The sequence below is a fragment of the Narcine bancroftii genome, chromosome 13 (genome assembly GCF_036971445.1).
Source record: "Narcine bancroftii isolate sNarBan1 chromosome 13, sNarBan1.hap1, whole genome shotgun sequence".
In the NCBI taxonomy this organism is placed as follows: Eukaryota; Metazoa; Chordata; class Chondrichthyes; order Torpediniformes; family Narcinidae; genus Narcine; species Narcine bancroftii.
In genome coordinates, this window is record NC_091481.1 from 62,496,706 (window position 1) to 62,511,781 (window position 15,076).

At 49.0% G+C, this 15,076-nt stretch overlaps 1 protein-coding gene across 6 annotated transcripts in view; it reads left to right on the forward strand.

The window, feature by feature from the left end:
- ncf4 (neutrophil cytosolic factor 4) overlaps nucleotides 1-15,076 on the forward strand; it is a 46,656-nt gene that overhangs the window by 11,845 nt on the left and 19,735 nt on the right. For all 6 annotated transcript variants that reach the window (XM_069909500.1, XM_069909503.1, XM_069909501.1 and 3 more), the window contains 2 exons: nucleotides 1,238-1,391; nucleotides 6,788-6,858. In XM_069909500.1, the coding sequence (XP_069765601.1) occupies nucleotides 1,238-1,391; nucleotides 6,788-6,858 (225 nt within the window). The remainder of the gene's footprint in view (nucleotides 1-1,237; nucleotides 1,392-6,787; nucleotides 6,859-15,076) is intronic.

Sequence of the window (15,076 nt, forward strand, 5' to 3'; positions counted from 1 at the left end):
GGCCTGCTACACATTCAAGACCCCCTGTCAGGCCGACAATTCTTGGTGGACACTGGGGACCACTGCGTCGATCCCCTGACCAGCCTGGAGGCCCGCTGCAGCAAAGTGGGCCTGGAGTCCAAGTAGCAAGCAGCTCCAACATCCGAACATTCGGCACCCGCACCATTCCCCTACGCTTTGGGGACAGACAATTCACTCGGAAGTTTACGGTGGTGGCTGTGCAACAACCATTACTGAGTGCAGATTTCCTGCGGGCCAACTCACTCTTAGTGGATATCAAGGGGGACTAGCTGGTGCATGCCCGGACATTTCAGTCACTCTCGCTCAAGGGCATTGAACTCACCAGCCTCCATCTACACTCAGTGAGTACTGCCAACAATGAATTCACTCGTATCCTAGCAGAATTCCCATCCATCACCATTTGGCAGAACCAAAACATGGGGTGAGGCACAGAGGGCCCTCCCCTCCACACCAGGGTGTGGCATCTCCCCCCTGAGAAACTCAACCTAGCCAGGGACAAGTTCATAAAGATGGAGGAACTTGACTTTGTGCGGCGCTCCAATAGTCCTTGGGCCTCCCCTCTCCACATGGTCCCCAAGGCAGCGGGTGTTTGGAGGCTGTGCAGAGACTACTGCCGCCTCAAAGAGGCCACCATGCTGGACAAATATCCCGTACCCCATATCCAAGACTTCACCGCTAACCTGCAAGAGACACGGATATTCTCAAAGGTGGACCTCATCAGGGGTTTTTGCTTTTCCTTGAAGAAGGAATTGTCCCCTATGGGCTCTGAAAGACCAGCTGAGTTCCTCCAGCATTTTGGTGTGTTTACTATCACAGCTCCCGCAGACCTTCGTGTTTCACTCCGATAGCATAGAAGATTAAGCAAAAGTGTAGGCCCTGTGGCCCACGATGTTGTTCCGACCTATTAAAAATCTGCTCTACAAATTAACCTTCCCCACCTCGCCTACAATCCTCCATTTCTCTTGCGAGGTGGTATATTGAGAGAGCAGATGGTACCAATGGTGGTGGGAGGGGGGAAGAGAGGCGAGCGTGGAAGAATCCAGTGGAGAGATGGGAGCCGAGTGGGATGGATCCAAAGAGGTTTTAAGAATGACTGAAGGGAACTGGGTTGGAGTGGATGAGTGGAGGGTTTTTTTAAAACAAAAATTACTCAGGGTAGTTGTCTTTTATTCTTGATTTTCTCTCCGCTCTGAAGTTGTGTCTGGGTCTCTTGCAGCTGTTTGTCATTCAAGTGAAGTTGAAAGGTGGCAGGAGGTACCTCATATTCCGGCGTTACCGCCAGTTTCACAGACTCCAGTGTAGACTGAAGGAGAAGTTAGATCCCGAGAACAACAGGAACTTCAACACCTGCATTCTGCCCGAGCTCCCAGGTAAGAACAAACACCGATGGTCCGGTTCAGTTCCGGAGACGCACCCATCCTCTTCTCTACTGCATGCTTGTAATTTATTTATTTTTACCTCTACCGCATGGTAGAAGCCTATTCCACCCCTCAAAACCCCTGCCGCTCCAATTAACCTCCCGGCGAGAGAGTGAATTGAGAAAGAGTACAGATACTGTGATTGTAGTTAATGTACAAACGTGCTGGGGAAACTCCACGGTGACGACACGAGAGCCGTGGAATTTCCCCAGCACGCTTGGATCCAGGCAGTCCCCAGGTTACGAACGAGTTCTGTTACCTGGGCCTGTCCATCAGCCAAATTTGTATGTAAGCAGTTCTTATTTAGCGTGTGAATTGGGGTACAGCCCGTTCATAAGTACGAGTTGTTTGGAAACCCCGGGGATTGCCTGTATAAACCTTCCAACCCTGGAGGGTGGGAGAAAACCCACGCAGGTCATAGGCAGATGAACAAACCTTTTGCAGACTGTGGCTGATTCAAGCCTGGGTCGCTGGTGTTGTAGTAGTGTTGGACTAACTGCTACGCTAACCCCCCCCACCCCCACCCCGACACCCACGGAAGGGGGCGACAGCAGGAGAGTTAAACAGCCTGAACTTGGAACAGATTGCCAGGTCTCCCCACCTGCGGCACAGGGCTTGAGGATCAGGGTGATCATGGAGATATTTCCTCCCAGCTGATGCCCCCCCCCCCCAAGGCTGGAAAGCACAATGGAAAATTCACGCAGCAGGTTGAGAGGTAAGCAGGGAGAGAGAAGCAGAATCAGGCCGTAGATGACAGACGGAGCACGCTGGCATTTTTTGTGAATCACTTTATTGTCATACACATTGTACAAGATACACATGGTTGGCGTAGAAGTTAGCGCAATGCTGTTGCAGTACCAGTGACCCAGGTTCGAGTCTGCGCTGTCTGTAAGGAGTTTGTACGTTCTTCCCATGTCTGTGTGGGTTTTCTCCGGTTTTCTCCCACTGGGGTTGTAGGTCATATTGGGGTATTTGAGTGCCATGGGCTGAAAGGGCCGGTTACTGACTACATTTAAATTTAATTTTTTTAAAAATTGAATGAAAAAGAGAGAATAAGTATTCAGTTATTCCAATCTTTAAAAAAAGTGACAGCCACTGTTCTTGAACCTGGAGGAGCTTCTGCCCGAAGGGAGCAGTGAGAAGAGGTCATGTCCAGGGTGATGGGGGTCCTTTATGAAGCTGGCTGCCTTCCTGAGGCATCGCCTCGCATGGATGCATTCAATGGATGGGAGGTCGGAGCCCATGGTGGACCTGACTGTGCTCACTCCCTTCTGGAACCTTCTGCGTTCCGGGGCAGAGGAATTTCCAAGCCAGGCTGTGATGTGACCACAGTGCAACATGCCAAATTTTAATTTGCACAGTAAACAGGCCCTTCTGGCCCACAAGCTTGTGCTGCCCAATTGACCCACAGCCTCCTGTATGCTTTTATATTGGTGGGAGGGAGCCGAAACACCTGGAGGATATCCACGCAGAACATCCAGACAGCACGGGATTCAAACTCCGGTCCCGATTGCAGGCGCTAACCGTTACGCCAACCGTACTGCCCCTCAGGCTCCTGTGAAGATAGAATAGATTCTGTCCCCTTACGACTCCACTGTGAGGATCAGATGTGTGCTGGAAGATGCTCCGTAAACATTTCCGTTGACTTGTTTGGATCATGGGCCAGCACTGTGTTGAACCCATTAAGATGAAGGCCTGCTCAAGTTCAAGGACGCCAAGTGCCTACTTATAGATTGCAGAAATGGTTAATGGCACACAGCAGCTCAAACTTACTGACAGATATGCGTGGGGCTGCAGTCCAACTTGTTCGGTCATGAGACTGTGGAGGAAGCTGCAGATCTTCCTCATCTGTTGACGCGGTTGGCTCCCCTCGTCCAACCCTCCTCCCTGCTGAAAAGTCAGTGGGTGTCACTGAGCTGGGTTAGGTTACTGACCTACCTACTTGAAAAGCTGCTGGGAATTCAAACAGCTGGGCCTCACAAGGCTTGATGAGTGGCAATTGACAGGAAACCAGTTGATGTTTCACAGAACCAAAGAATCATAGAACATTACAGCCCAGAAAACGGGCCCCTTCGGCCCTTCTAGTCTGTGCCAAGCTATTAATCTGCCTATTCCCACAGACCTGCACCCAGTCCATAGCCCTCTGTACCCCTCCCATCCATGTACCTGCCCAAATGTTTCTTAAACGTGAAAATTGAGCTTGCATTCACCATTGCATCTGGCAGCTCATTCCACACCTCCACCACTCACTGTGTGAAGAAGTTCCTCCTTGTGCTTCCTCTAATCCTTTCCCCTTTCACCTTTAACCCATATCCTCTGGTTTTGTATCTCAGCCTACCTACATTTACGCTCATAATTTAAACACCTCTGTCAAATCTCCCTACATTCTTCCATGCTCCAGAGAATAAAGTTCTAACCTGTTTCTTTGGCTTGGCTTCGCGGACGAAGATTTATGGAGGGGGTAAATGTCCACGTCAGCTGCAGGCTCGTTTGTGGCTGACAAGTCCGATGCGGGACAGGCAGACACGGTTGCAGCGGTTGCAGGGGAAAATTGGTTGGTTGGGGTTGGGTGTTGGGTTTTTCCTCCTTTGTCTTTTGTCAGTGAGGTGGGCTCTGCGGTCTTCTTCAAAGGAGGTTGCTGCCCGCCGAACTGTGAGGTGCCAAGATGTACGGTTTGAGGCGATATCAGCCCACTGGCGGTGGTCAATGTGGCAGGCACCAAGAGATTTCTTTAGGCAGTCCTTGTACCTCTTCTTTGGTGCACCTCTGTCACGGTGGCCAGTGGAGAGCTCGCTATATAACACAATCTTGGGAAGGCGATGGTCCTCCATTCTGGAGACGTGACCAACCCAGCGCAGCTGGATCTTCAGCAGCCGTGGACTCGATGCTGTCGGCCTCTGCCATCTCGAGTACTTCGATGTTAGGGATGAAGGCGCTCCAATGAATGTTGAGGATGGAGTGGAGACAACGCTGGTGGAAGCGTTCTAGGAGCCATAGGTGATGCCGGTAGAGGACTCATGATTCGGAGCCAAACAGGAGTGTGGGTATGACAACGGCTCTGTATATGCTTATCTTTGTGAGGTTTTTCAGTTGGTTGTTTTTCCAGACTCTTTTGTGTAGTCTTCCAAAGGCGCTATTTGCCTTGGCGAGTCTGTTGTCTATCTCGTTGTCGATCCTTGCATCTGATGAAATGGTGCAGCCGAGATAGGTAAATTGGTTGACCGTTTTGAGTTTTGTGTGCCCGATGGAGATGTGGGGGGGGGTGGTAGTCAAGGTGGGGAGCTGGCTGATGGAGGACCTCCGTTTTCTTCAGGCTGACTTCCAGGCCAAACATTTTGGCAGTTTCTGCAAAACAGGACGTCAAGCGCTGAAGAGCTGGCTCTGAATGGGCAACTAAAGCGGCATCATCTGTAAAGAGTAGTTCACGGACAAGTTTCTCTTGTGTCTTGGTGTGAGCTTGCAGGCACCTCAGATTGAAGAGACTCCCATCCATGCGGTACCGGATGTAAACAGCGTCTTCATTGTTGAGGTCTTTCATGGCTTGGTTCAGCATCATGCTGAAGAAGATTGAAAAGAGGGTTGGTGCGAGAACACAGCCTTGCTTCACACCATTGTTAATGGAAAAGTGTTCAGAGAGCTCATTGTTGTATCTGACCCGACCTTGTTGGTTTTCGTGCAGTTGGACCTTGCCGTTACCCTGTAACATCCTAGTAAATCTTCTCTGCACTCTTTCAATCTTATTTCTATCTTTCCTGGAGTTAGAACCATGTGCTATGGTTTGTGTATCCTACATTATCCTGGCCCCTCTGCCCCCATCCACAACAAGGGCAGAATCCCTCTGATCCTCACTGACCACCCCGCCAGCCTCAGAAGTATCTTTCACGTGCAATAAATGACTGTAACAATAGAGGCAAAAATAGGCCAACGTTGTATCAGATAGTGACTAATTGTACATATGGTGTATAGAGGGAGTGTTCTAGAGTCATAACGTCGTTGAACACAGAATGAGGCCCTTCGGCCCAACACATCATGCTGACCGAGTTGGTGTTCTTGGCTAGTCCCATTTCCCTAAATTTGGTCCATAATTTTCTAAGCCAGTGGTTCTCAACCTTTTTCTTTCCAGTCACGTACCATTTTAAGTATTCCCTAGGCCATCAGTGCTAGGGATTGCTTAAGGTGGGATGTGAGTGGAAAGAAAAAGTTTGAAAACCACTGTTTAATCTGCTAATTGACTCGTTATGTGCACAGTTTCAGAACTCCAAAGGAAATGGGCCAATGACCATTTTTCTCAAGCAAAATATTTCAGTAATAATTGGGTCTTGAGCAGTGATTCTCAACCTTCACATCCCACCTTAAGCAATCCTTTACTAATCACAGAGCACCAATGGCACAGGGATTACTTAAAGTGGGATGTGAGTGAAAAGAATAAGGTTGAGAACCTCTGTTCTAAACCTTTCCTAACCACCTATCTATCCAAATATCTTTGTAGATTTGTCAATTCGAATACTTTTGGAGCATACCATTAGTGTAACAAGGGGAGATTCTGTGAAAAAATTAAGTTTAACGGATATGCTTAACAAGGGGTTGATAAATTAGGTGAGAAAATAGTTGCTTTGTAACATGGTGGGAATGTAATTATCTTCTAAGATGACCTTCTGTGTGTTGCATTGAGATAGTAACTAAACACCACAAAGAATGTTGTAAAAGTAAATAAACCAAGAATAAGGACCCCATAACATTTCCCAGCCGTTTGCAGACACCACAAGGGAATATTTTGTGTAAAAACAAGAATTTCCAGTGGTGTGAAACTTGCAGGGTCTCACAGAGACCCCTGCCCAAAGGTGTAGAAAAGTACGATGGCTTGAGTGGGGCTCAGTGTCGAGAATGAGTTACTGAACTCTTCCTTTGTGCCCCTCACTCCCACTAGCATTATCAAGGCTGAATAAAGAAACTGTTGTATGCTTCATTGGTTCTGGTGTTTGTTTTATTACAGCGCGGGTTGACTTTCACAGTTTAGGATCTTGATTACCATCAGAAAGAAACAGTACTTGAGGTGCTGGTCTTCAGGCTTCAGTACCTTCTGTCTGAAGGTTGCCATGAGAAGAGAATGTGACCAGGGTACTGGGGGTCCTTTATGGTGTTGGCTGCCTTCTTGTTGCAGTGTCCTTCGCTCACACGTACCTCTGACCTGATTTACATTCTCTGCTGCATTACTGGGCTTTGGAATGCCTCTAGCCCTAGTCGCGGCACGAAGGTCAAGGTTCTCTCCTCTCGTGACAACCCCCCCCCCCTCATTCCAAGCCCATGGTTTGTTCCCCTTGTAACAAGATCTCTTTGTTCCAAATTAGGGAAAGTTTACCTTGGCAACAAGCAAGGGATTGCAGAGAAAAGGATTCCTGAACTCAACTTGTACCTGAAGGTGGGAATTCTCCGAAACAGTGTACTCTTTTCTTTCCCCTGCACCCCCCCCCCCCCCCACCCCCACCACGTCTCATTCCATCCTGCCTTTGTTTCTCTTCTTTCCTTTCTCCAGAGGTTCCAACTTTTCTGCTGCTGTTATTTCATGGATTTGACATTCAAAACCGGGATGTGTTTTAAGAGAAAATAAGTTAGAATGATCAGGATAGCAGCAAGCAGACACAAAACACAAAAGACTGTACTCCAGGCTTTATTCTGCAAAAAATCTGTACACAACCAGTTTCAGCTGTGGTGGCTCCAGAATGACTGGCTCAGGAAGGGCCAGCTCAGGCTTATATTCAGGTTGGCTGATCGACAGCCGGCCAGGTGGAGTCAGCCCCTAGGTGGTCTTCCTGCATGTACAGAGATCGCCCCCCTGCTGTAGGCTAGTTGTCATATCACCCCAGAGCTGAACAAGGCAATCATATTTTAATAGAAGAGGTCTCAGGTCTCGAGGAAAGGACTCGACCCAAAGTCTTGACTGACCTTTTCTACCCATGGATGCTGAGTTCTTCCGGCGCCTTTTTGCACGCTCAAGACTCCAGCACCTGCACTTCTTGCGTTTTCACTCAGATTTAAGATCTTTAGCAGAAAAAAAACAATTATCATGAGGCAGTCATACCTGGAATGTGATCCCAGAAGAGGGCGATGGAAGGTGATGCAGTGAGAACTTCCCAAAGGGAAATAGGTCAATATTTCAGGACACAGAAGGAAAAGAGTGAGATGTGATACTAATTTTGACTCGTGAGGTTAAAGGATGAAACCCGGTTGATTCCTATCTTAAAGCAGGGGTGGGCAAACTTTTATGGTCGTGGGCCATGCTCGGAAAAATGCATCACAGTCCAAATGATTTTAAGCCTGGCAGTTTTCAACCAGTTACTCTGCAAGAAAAATGGTGTGTTTAGACCAGAAACCCCCTATTTTTCTATCAATAACTATATTGAAGTTTAACTGTTGGCACTACAGTAGTTTACTGATGTGCTCACATATTACAGTGGGCATTTTGGTATCTGCTGCTCTTAAATTTAGTTTAAATGAATACAATGAAATTCTCATTCAAAAAGCAGTACAAAATAAAAATCTGGGTGCAAAATAAGAACCGGAGAAAAGATCAAGAAAGAGGTCGGTCTGCCTCCATCATTCCTCCACAGCTCTCAGTGAGTACAGTTCGTGGCCCAACTGTCCACCTTAATGATGGTGATGGCAGCTATAAAGAGATGGGCCATTAAAGTTTCCTTGCAAATCAAGCAAACGCGCTTCCCCCTTGACTTCTGTGGAAAAGTACTTGTGTTCCCACCATGCTTTAAATTTTCAGCACCCATATAACCATATAACCGTTTACAGCATTGCTATTTCCATTATTTTTGGTTCTTTCATGTTTAATCGACTGAGACAAATGTTTTCTTTTAACCGAGGTAAAATTTTTAATCGCTAAGCAACATTGCAGCAGTTGCTCTAGTTACAGTGGTTTTCAGCCTTTTTCTTTCCACTCACGCACCACCTTAAGTAATCCCTATGCTGTAGGTGCTCTGTGATTAGTCAAGGGTTGCTTAAGACTGTCATTGTACTAAAGCAGCATCATACAACAGGGGTGGCCAAACTTGCTTAATGTAAGAGCCACAAATGATAAAGCTCAGATGCTCGAGAGCTGCAGGACATGAACAAAATTCACACATACTTTTTTATTGTTACATACACATTTTGCTACAAAAATATTTATATAAATTTTAAGAAATGCATCTTAAATGCAATAATATTTATTCATGCATGCAGTTTTTAAACAGTTAATTTGTATTATTTTCAGTAATTACAAAGACACAAATATGTAAAAAAAAGTAAACCAAAAAATTAGAGGCATTTTAATCAGATTTCCACCTTACAAAATTAGTCTTATTATAATTATATTTTTATGACTAAAATACAATGCTACAAATATCAGGCTATTAAAGATGCGAGTCAGGAGGGTGAGAGACTGGCAGCGCGAGTCGGCGGGCGAGGGGGAGGGTCGAAACTTATAGAATATTCGAATTTTCCGCGAGCCGCATATTAAAGGTCAAAGAGCTGCATGTGGCTTGCAAGCCGTGGTTTGGCCACCCCTTTCATATGACATGAAATTGCTTTTGCCTGCTGTAAGGCAGATTTGCCATCATTAGAAATTGCCTTACAGTCGGAGAAAGAGAAGCAAAAGAGAGAACCCCACCCCCCCCCCCCAAGTCACTGAGAGTCTGTAGATTCACCTCCAGCGCTTCCGCAGCCACCCAGAGTCCAGTCCAAATTATTGGCGACCTGAGCTCCAGGCCCAAATCTCCAATACCCTTCAGCGCCTTCGGCACCCGCTCGCATCCCGGTTCCGATACCTGGTGCCCCTCTGGCCAGTCTCCAGCTGTCTGTAGCCCGGCGCGAGTCCCCCGACAGCAGCCTATAGCCTCCGTGGGTTCCTTGCGTCCAGCAGCCCACCACCGTGGTCACCAACCCATGGGTCATCTCTTCTGCTTCTCCTTCTCGGGCAGGGGGATCCCCATTTTCTGGTGCCCTGCGCCAGTCCTCCACTCCGCTGGAGTCTGCAATCCTTTGTGGCCGCTGCCAATCGCAGGTGCCGCAATCTTGGGCGCAGACCCCGCGGTCGCGGGATTTCAAATGAAACCACCTGTGCAAAGCTGATGGTAGTTGACTGGGCAGTTGGGCCCACGGGTGCGTGGTATCTCCGCTCCTGGTGGGTCAGCACCAGCGGCAACGCTACAATTTTTCACAAAAGGTGGGATGTGAGTGGGTGAAAAATAGGTCAAGAACCACTAGTCTAGACCCAATTGTTGCTGAAATATTTTGCTTGAAAAAAATGGTAATTGGCCCATTTCCTTTGGAGTTATGAAATGGTACACATAACGAGTCAATGAGGGACGATTAAAACAGTGGTCTTCAAACTTTTCCTTTTTGCTCACAGCCCACCTTAAGCAATCCCTTACTAATCACAGAGCACCTGTAGTATAGGGAATGTGAGTGGAAAGAAAACTGGTCTGGTAGTTGTTCAAAATGGCAGCAACATCTAGTGTTGAAACTAAGAAGTGCAATGTACATACAGTGCAATTCTAAATGGGCCACGTAAAAATGGGCAACAGGCCTTAGTTGGCCCATGGCCACCCCCTGTCTTCAAGCTTTAAAGAAGGTTTCCGTTGATGCTAATTCTTTTGTGTCCCGGCGGCAGCCTCAGATCTTTCATAGGCTCTGCCTGACAACAATGCTGACCTGACTAGAAATCCAAAGTTGGTGCGTGTTGTTAATTGCTGTTGTCTCTGTTGTCTTCAAAGAAAAACAAATGAGATCCATTGAGATTTGCAGGTCGAGCCATGACCGTTAACATTCCAAAAATGAAGGGCGATTAAAGTATCATGGGAGGGCTAGGTTCCTCAGTCACACAACCTCCCAAAGCACCGAAAATACCTAAAACTGCAGTCGTTTAAAAAAAATATGCTAGAGTTAAGGTTGCAAGAACAAAGTCTCTACTAAAATCCCCACCCCTACTAGAAAAAAATAGAAATAAACATTCAAAATTATAAGGGATATGGAGGGATATGGTCCAGGTGCAGGTCAGTGGGATGAGGCAGAAAAGACTAGAAGGGCCAAAGGGCCAGGTTCTGTGCTGTACAGTTTGGTTCTGTTATTTCTTTTGCCGCTTTTCCCACCCAGCCCCCCACCCTAGTCCTCTGGTTCAATCCTCTTCCACCTATATGTTGTTATTAGCATTCACCATCTCCCCCACCTCCATTCACCATCTCCCCCACCCTCCATTCACCATCCTCCCCACCTCCATTCACCATCTCCCCCCGCTCCATTCACCATCTCCCCCCCCTCCATTCACCATCCCCCCCTCCATTCACCATCTCCCCCCTCTATTCACCATATCCCCCCCTCCATTCACCATCCCCCAATTCCATTCACCATATCCCCCCTCCATTCACCATCCCCCAATTCCATTCGCCACCCCCCACCTCCATTCACCCTTCCCACCTCCATTCACCCTTCCCCCCTCCATTCACCATCTGCCCCCCTCCATTCACCATCTCCCCCCTCCATTCATCATCTCCCCCACCCTCCATTCACCATCTCCCCCACCTCCATTCACCATCCCCACACCTCCATTCACCATCTTCCCCCCTCCATTCACCATCTCCCCCCTCCATTTACCATCTCCCCCCCTCCATTCACCATCTCCCCCCACCTCCATTCACCATCCCCCCACCTCCATTCACCATCTCCCCACCTCCATTCACCATCTCACCCCCTACATTCACCATCCCCCCACCTCCATTCACCATCTTCCCCCCCTCCATTCACCATCTCACCCCTGCATTCACCATCTCCCTCACCTCCATTCATCGTCCCCCCATCTCCATGCACCATCTCCCCACTTCCATTCATCATCTCCCCATCTCCATTCACCATCCCCCACCTCCATTCACCATCTCCCTACCTCCATTCACCATCCCCCACCTCCATTCACCATCTCTCCCCTCCATTCACCATCTCCCCACTTCCATTCACCATCTCCCCATCTCCATTCACCATCCCTCACCTCCATTCACTATCTCCCTCACCTCCATTCACCATCCCCCTACCTCCATTCACCATCCTCCCACCTCCATTCACCATCCCCCATCTCTCTTCACCACCACCTCCATTCACCACCACCTCACCTCCATTCGCCACCCCTCAACTCCATTCACCATCCCCCCACCTCCATTCACCATCTCCCCCCTCCATTCAACCATCTCCCCCCTCCATTCACCATCCCCCCACCTCCATTCACCATCTTCCCCCTCTCCATTCACCATCTCCCCCCTCCATTCACCATCTCCCCCACCTCCATTCACCATCCCCCACCTCCATTCACCATCTTCCCCTCTTCCATTCACCATCTCCCCCCTCCATTCACCATCTCCCCCCTCCATTCACCATCTCCCCCCTCCATTCACCCTCTCCCCCCCTCCTTTCACCATCTCCCCCACCCTCCATTCACCATCTCCACCCACCTCCATTCACCATCCCCCCACCTCCATTCACCATCTCCCCACCTCCATTCACCATCTCCCCCCCTCCATTCACCATCCAACCACCTCCATTCACCATCTTCCCCCTTCCATTCACCATCTCCCCCCTCCATTCACCATCTCCCTCACCTCATTCATCGTCCCTCCATCTCCATGCACCATCTTCCCACTTCCATTCATCATCTCCCCATCTCCATTCACCATCCCCCACCTCCATTCACCATCTCCCTACCTCCATTCACCATCCCCCATCTCCATTCACCATCTCCCCCCTCCATTCACCATCTCCCCACTTCCATTCACCATCTCCCCATCTCCATTCACCATTCCTCACCTCCATTCACCATCCCTCTACCTCCATTCACCATCCCCCACCTCCATTCACCATCCCCCTTCTCTCTTCACCACCACCTGCATTCACCACCCCCTCACCTCCATTCGCCACCCCTCAACTCCATTCACCATCCCCACCTCCATTCGCCATCCCCCAACTCCATTCACCATCCCCCAATTCCATTCGCCACCCCCCAACTCCATTCACCATCTTCCCCCTCCATTCACCATCCCCCCACCTCCATTCACCATCTTCCCCCCCTCCATTCACCATCTCCCCCCTCCATTCACCATCTCCCCCCCTCCATTCACCATCTCCCCCACCCTCCATTCACCATCTCCCCCCACCTCCATTCACCATCCCCCCACCTCCATTCACCATCTTCCCCCCCTCCATTCACCATCTCCCCCCCTCCATTCACCATCTCCCCCCTCCATTCACCATCTCCCCCTCCATTCACCCTCTCCCCCCCTCCATTCACCATCTCCCCCACCCTCCATTCACCATTTCCCCCCACTTCCATTCACCATCCCCCCACCTCCATTCACCATCTCCCCACCTCCATTCACCATCTCCCCCCTCCATTCACCATCCCCCCACCTCCATTCACCATCTTCCCCTCCTCCATTCACCATCTCCCCCCTCCATTCACCATCTCCCTCACCTCCATTCATCGACCCCCCCATCTCCATGCACCATCTCCCTACTTCCATTCATCATCTCCCCATCTCCATTCACCATCCCCCACCTCCATTCACCATCTCCCTACCTCCATTCACCATCCCCCACCTCCATTCACCATCTCCCCCCCTCCATTCACCATCTCCTCACTTCCATTCACCATCTCCCCATCTCCATTCACCATCCCTCACCTCCATTCACCATCTCCCCCCCTCCATTCACCATCTCCTCACTTCCATTCACCATCTCCCCATCTCCATTCACCATCCCTCACCTCCATTCACCATCTCCCCCCCTCCATTCACCATCTCCTCACTTCCATTCACCATCTCCCCATCTCCATTCACCATCTCCCTACCTCCATTCACCATCCCCCTACCTCCATTCACCATCCTCCCACCTCCATTCACCATCCCCATCTCTCTTCACCACCACCTCCATTCACCACCCCCTCACCTCCATTTGCCACCCCTCAACTCCATTCACCATCCCCACCTCCATTCGCCATCCATCAACTCCATTTGCCATACCCCAATTCCATTCGCCACCCCCCAACTCCATTCACCATCCCCCCACCTTCATTCACCATCCCCCCACCTCCATTCACCACCCCCACCTCCATTCACCATCCCCCCCACCTCCATTCACCATCCCCCCCACCTCCATTCACCATCCCCCCCACCTCCATTCACCATCCTCCCCTCTTCCATTCACCATCCCCCTACCTCCATTCACTATCCCCCCACCATTCACCATCCCCCCCACCTTCATTCACCACCCCCCACCTCCATTCACCACCCCACCTCCATTTCTATCTGGTCCAATCTGCCTTTCACCTCTTCCCTAACAATCTCCATTATAATACCATCGTCAGCTTATCAGGTTCCAGCACTGGTAGTCAGCCCCCACCTTCATCTATCCCACCCCCTTCCTATATGACTCGACTTCCTTCACCTGACACCCCTTTCGCCCATTTCCTTGACTCTCTCTCCTTATGTCTGACTAATCAATTGCCCCCATCTGCCCATCAGAATCAGGTTTATTGTCATGAGGATGTGTCACAAAAAATTGTTGTTTGCAGCAGCAGGATTGTGCATTGTTGGGGCAAAATTGCTATAACTTACCCTTCTGTAAATATCCGGCACCTATGGGGATAAGTGTATTTTCCGGCTGCTTGAGACTTGCTCTAACAATGCCTGACTAATACTCCTGCATTAAGAATAATCAATCTAAAAGACAAAAATACTGCACTGTACTTACACTGTACAAACTTCACTTGCATTGATATATGAACTTTAATAAATTTAACTTTATTGTCAGACGCATTGTTTAACACATTCAACCGTCGCTGCATCTGCAGGTTCCTCCCCCTCCACAAACAATAACATTACAGATAATTAACACCCCCTCCACCCAAGTTTACAGGTAAAGCCTCTGACCGGGGCGACTCTTACTAAGCAGGGATAAGGAGACACTTTAAGAGAGTTGCCCCAACAGCGAGCAGCATCAACCAGCTCTTCATGCCGGGCGACACCATCGCTGTTTCACACAACTTTATTCAAACAGCTGCATGTGCAAAGCCCGACCAAGGCCCTCTGCTGGCTGAATATTGGCTCCCATCTTCACCAACAATTGATGTGTTACCTCAGAGAACATTAAGAATTTTAAAAGCGTATTTTTTAATCTATTATTTTATTCTTATATATTTAAATTTTTTAAATTTATTCCCCTCGATTTTTCCCAGTTGCTTGAATTCCAGATAAGGGTTTTACTGTCTAATATTTAAAAAGTAAATAAATAGGGCCAGAAATGTGAGGTAGTATCATTGTTTGTTCAGAAATCTGAAGGTGGGGGGTAGGGGTGGGAGAAGCTGTTTTGGTGCTGTCAGGTGTGCATCTTCAGGCTCCTCTACCTCCTTCCTGATGGTAGCAGTGAGAAAAGGGAGTGGACTGAAATGGTGAGGGTCCTTGAGGGTCTAACCCTCCCTGGTTCACCCCTGCTCAACTATCCCTGGTCACTTCCCCCTCTGCGCTCTCAATCTAAGATTCTGCCCCAAAATGCCAACTACTCTTATTCTCCCAAGGCACACATTAAGTGCTCGAGACACTCAGATGGTCAGG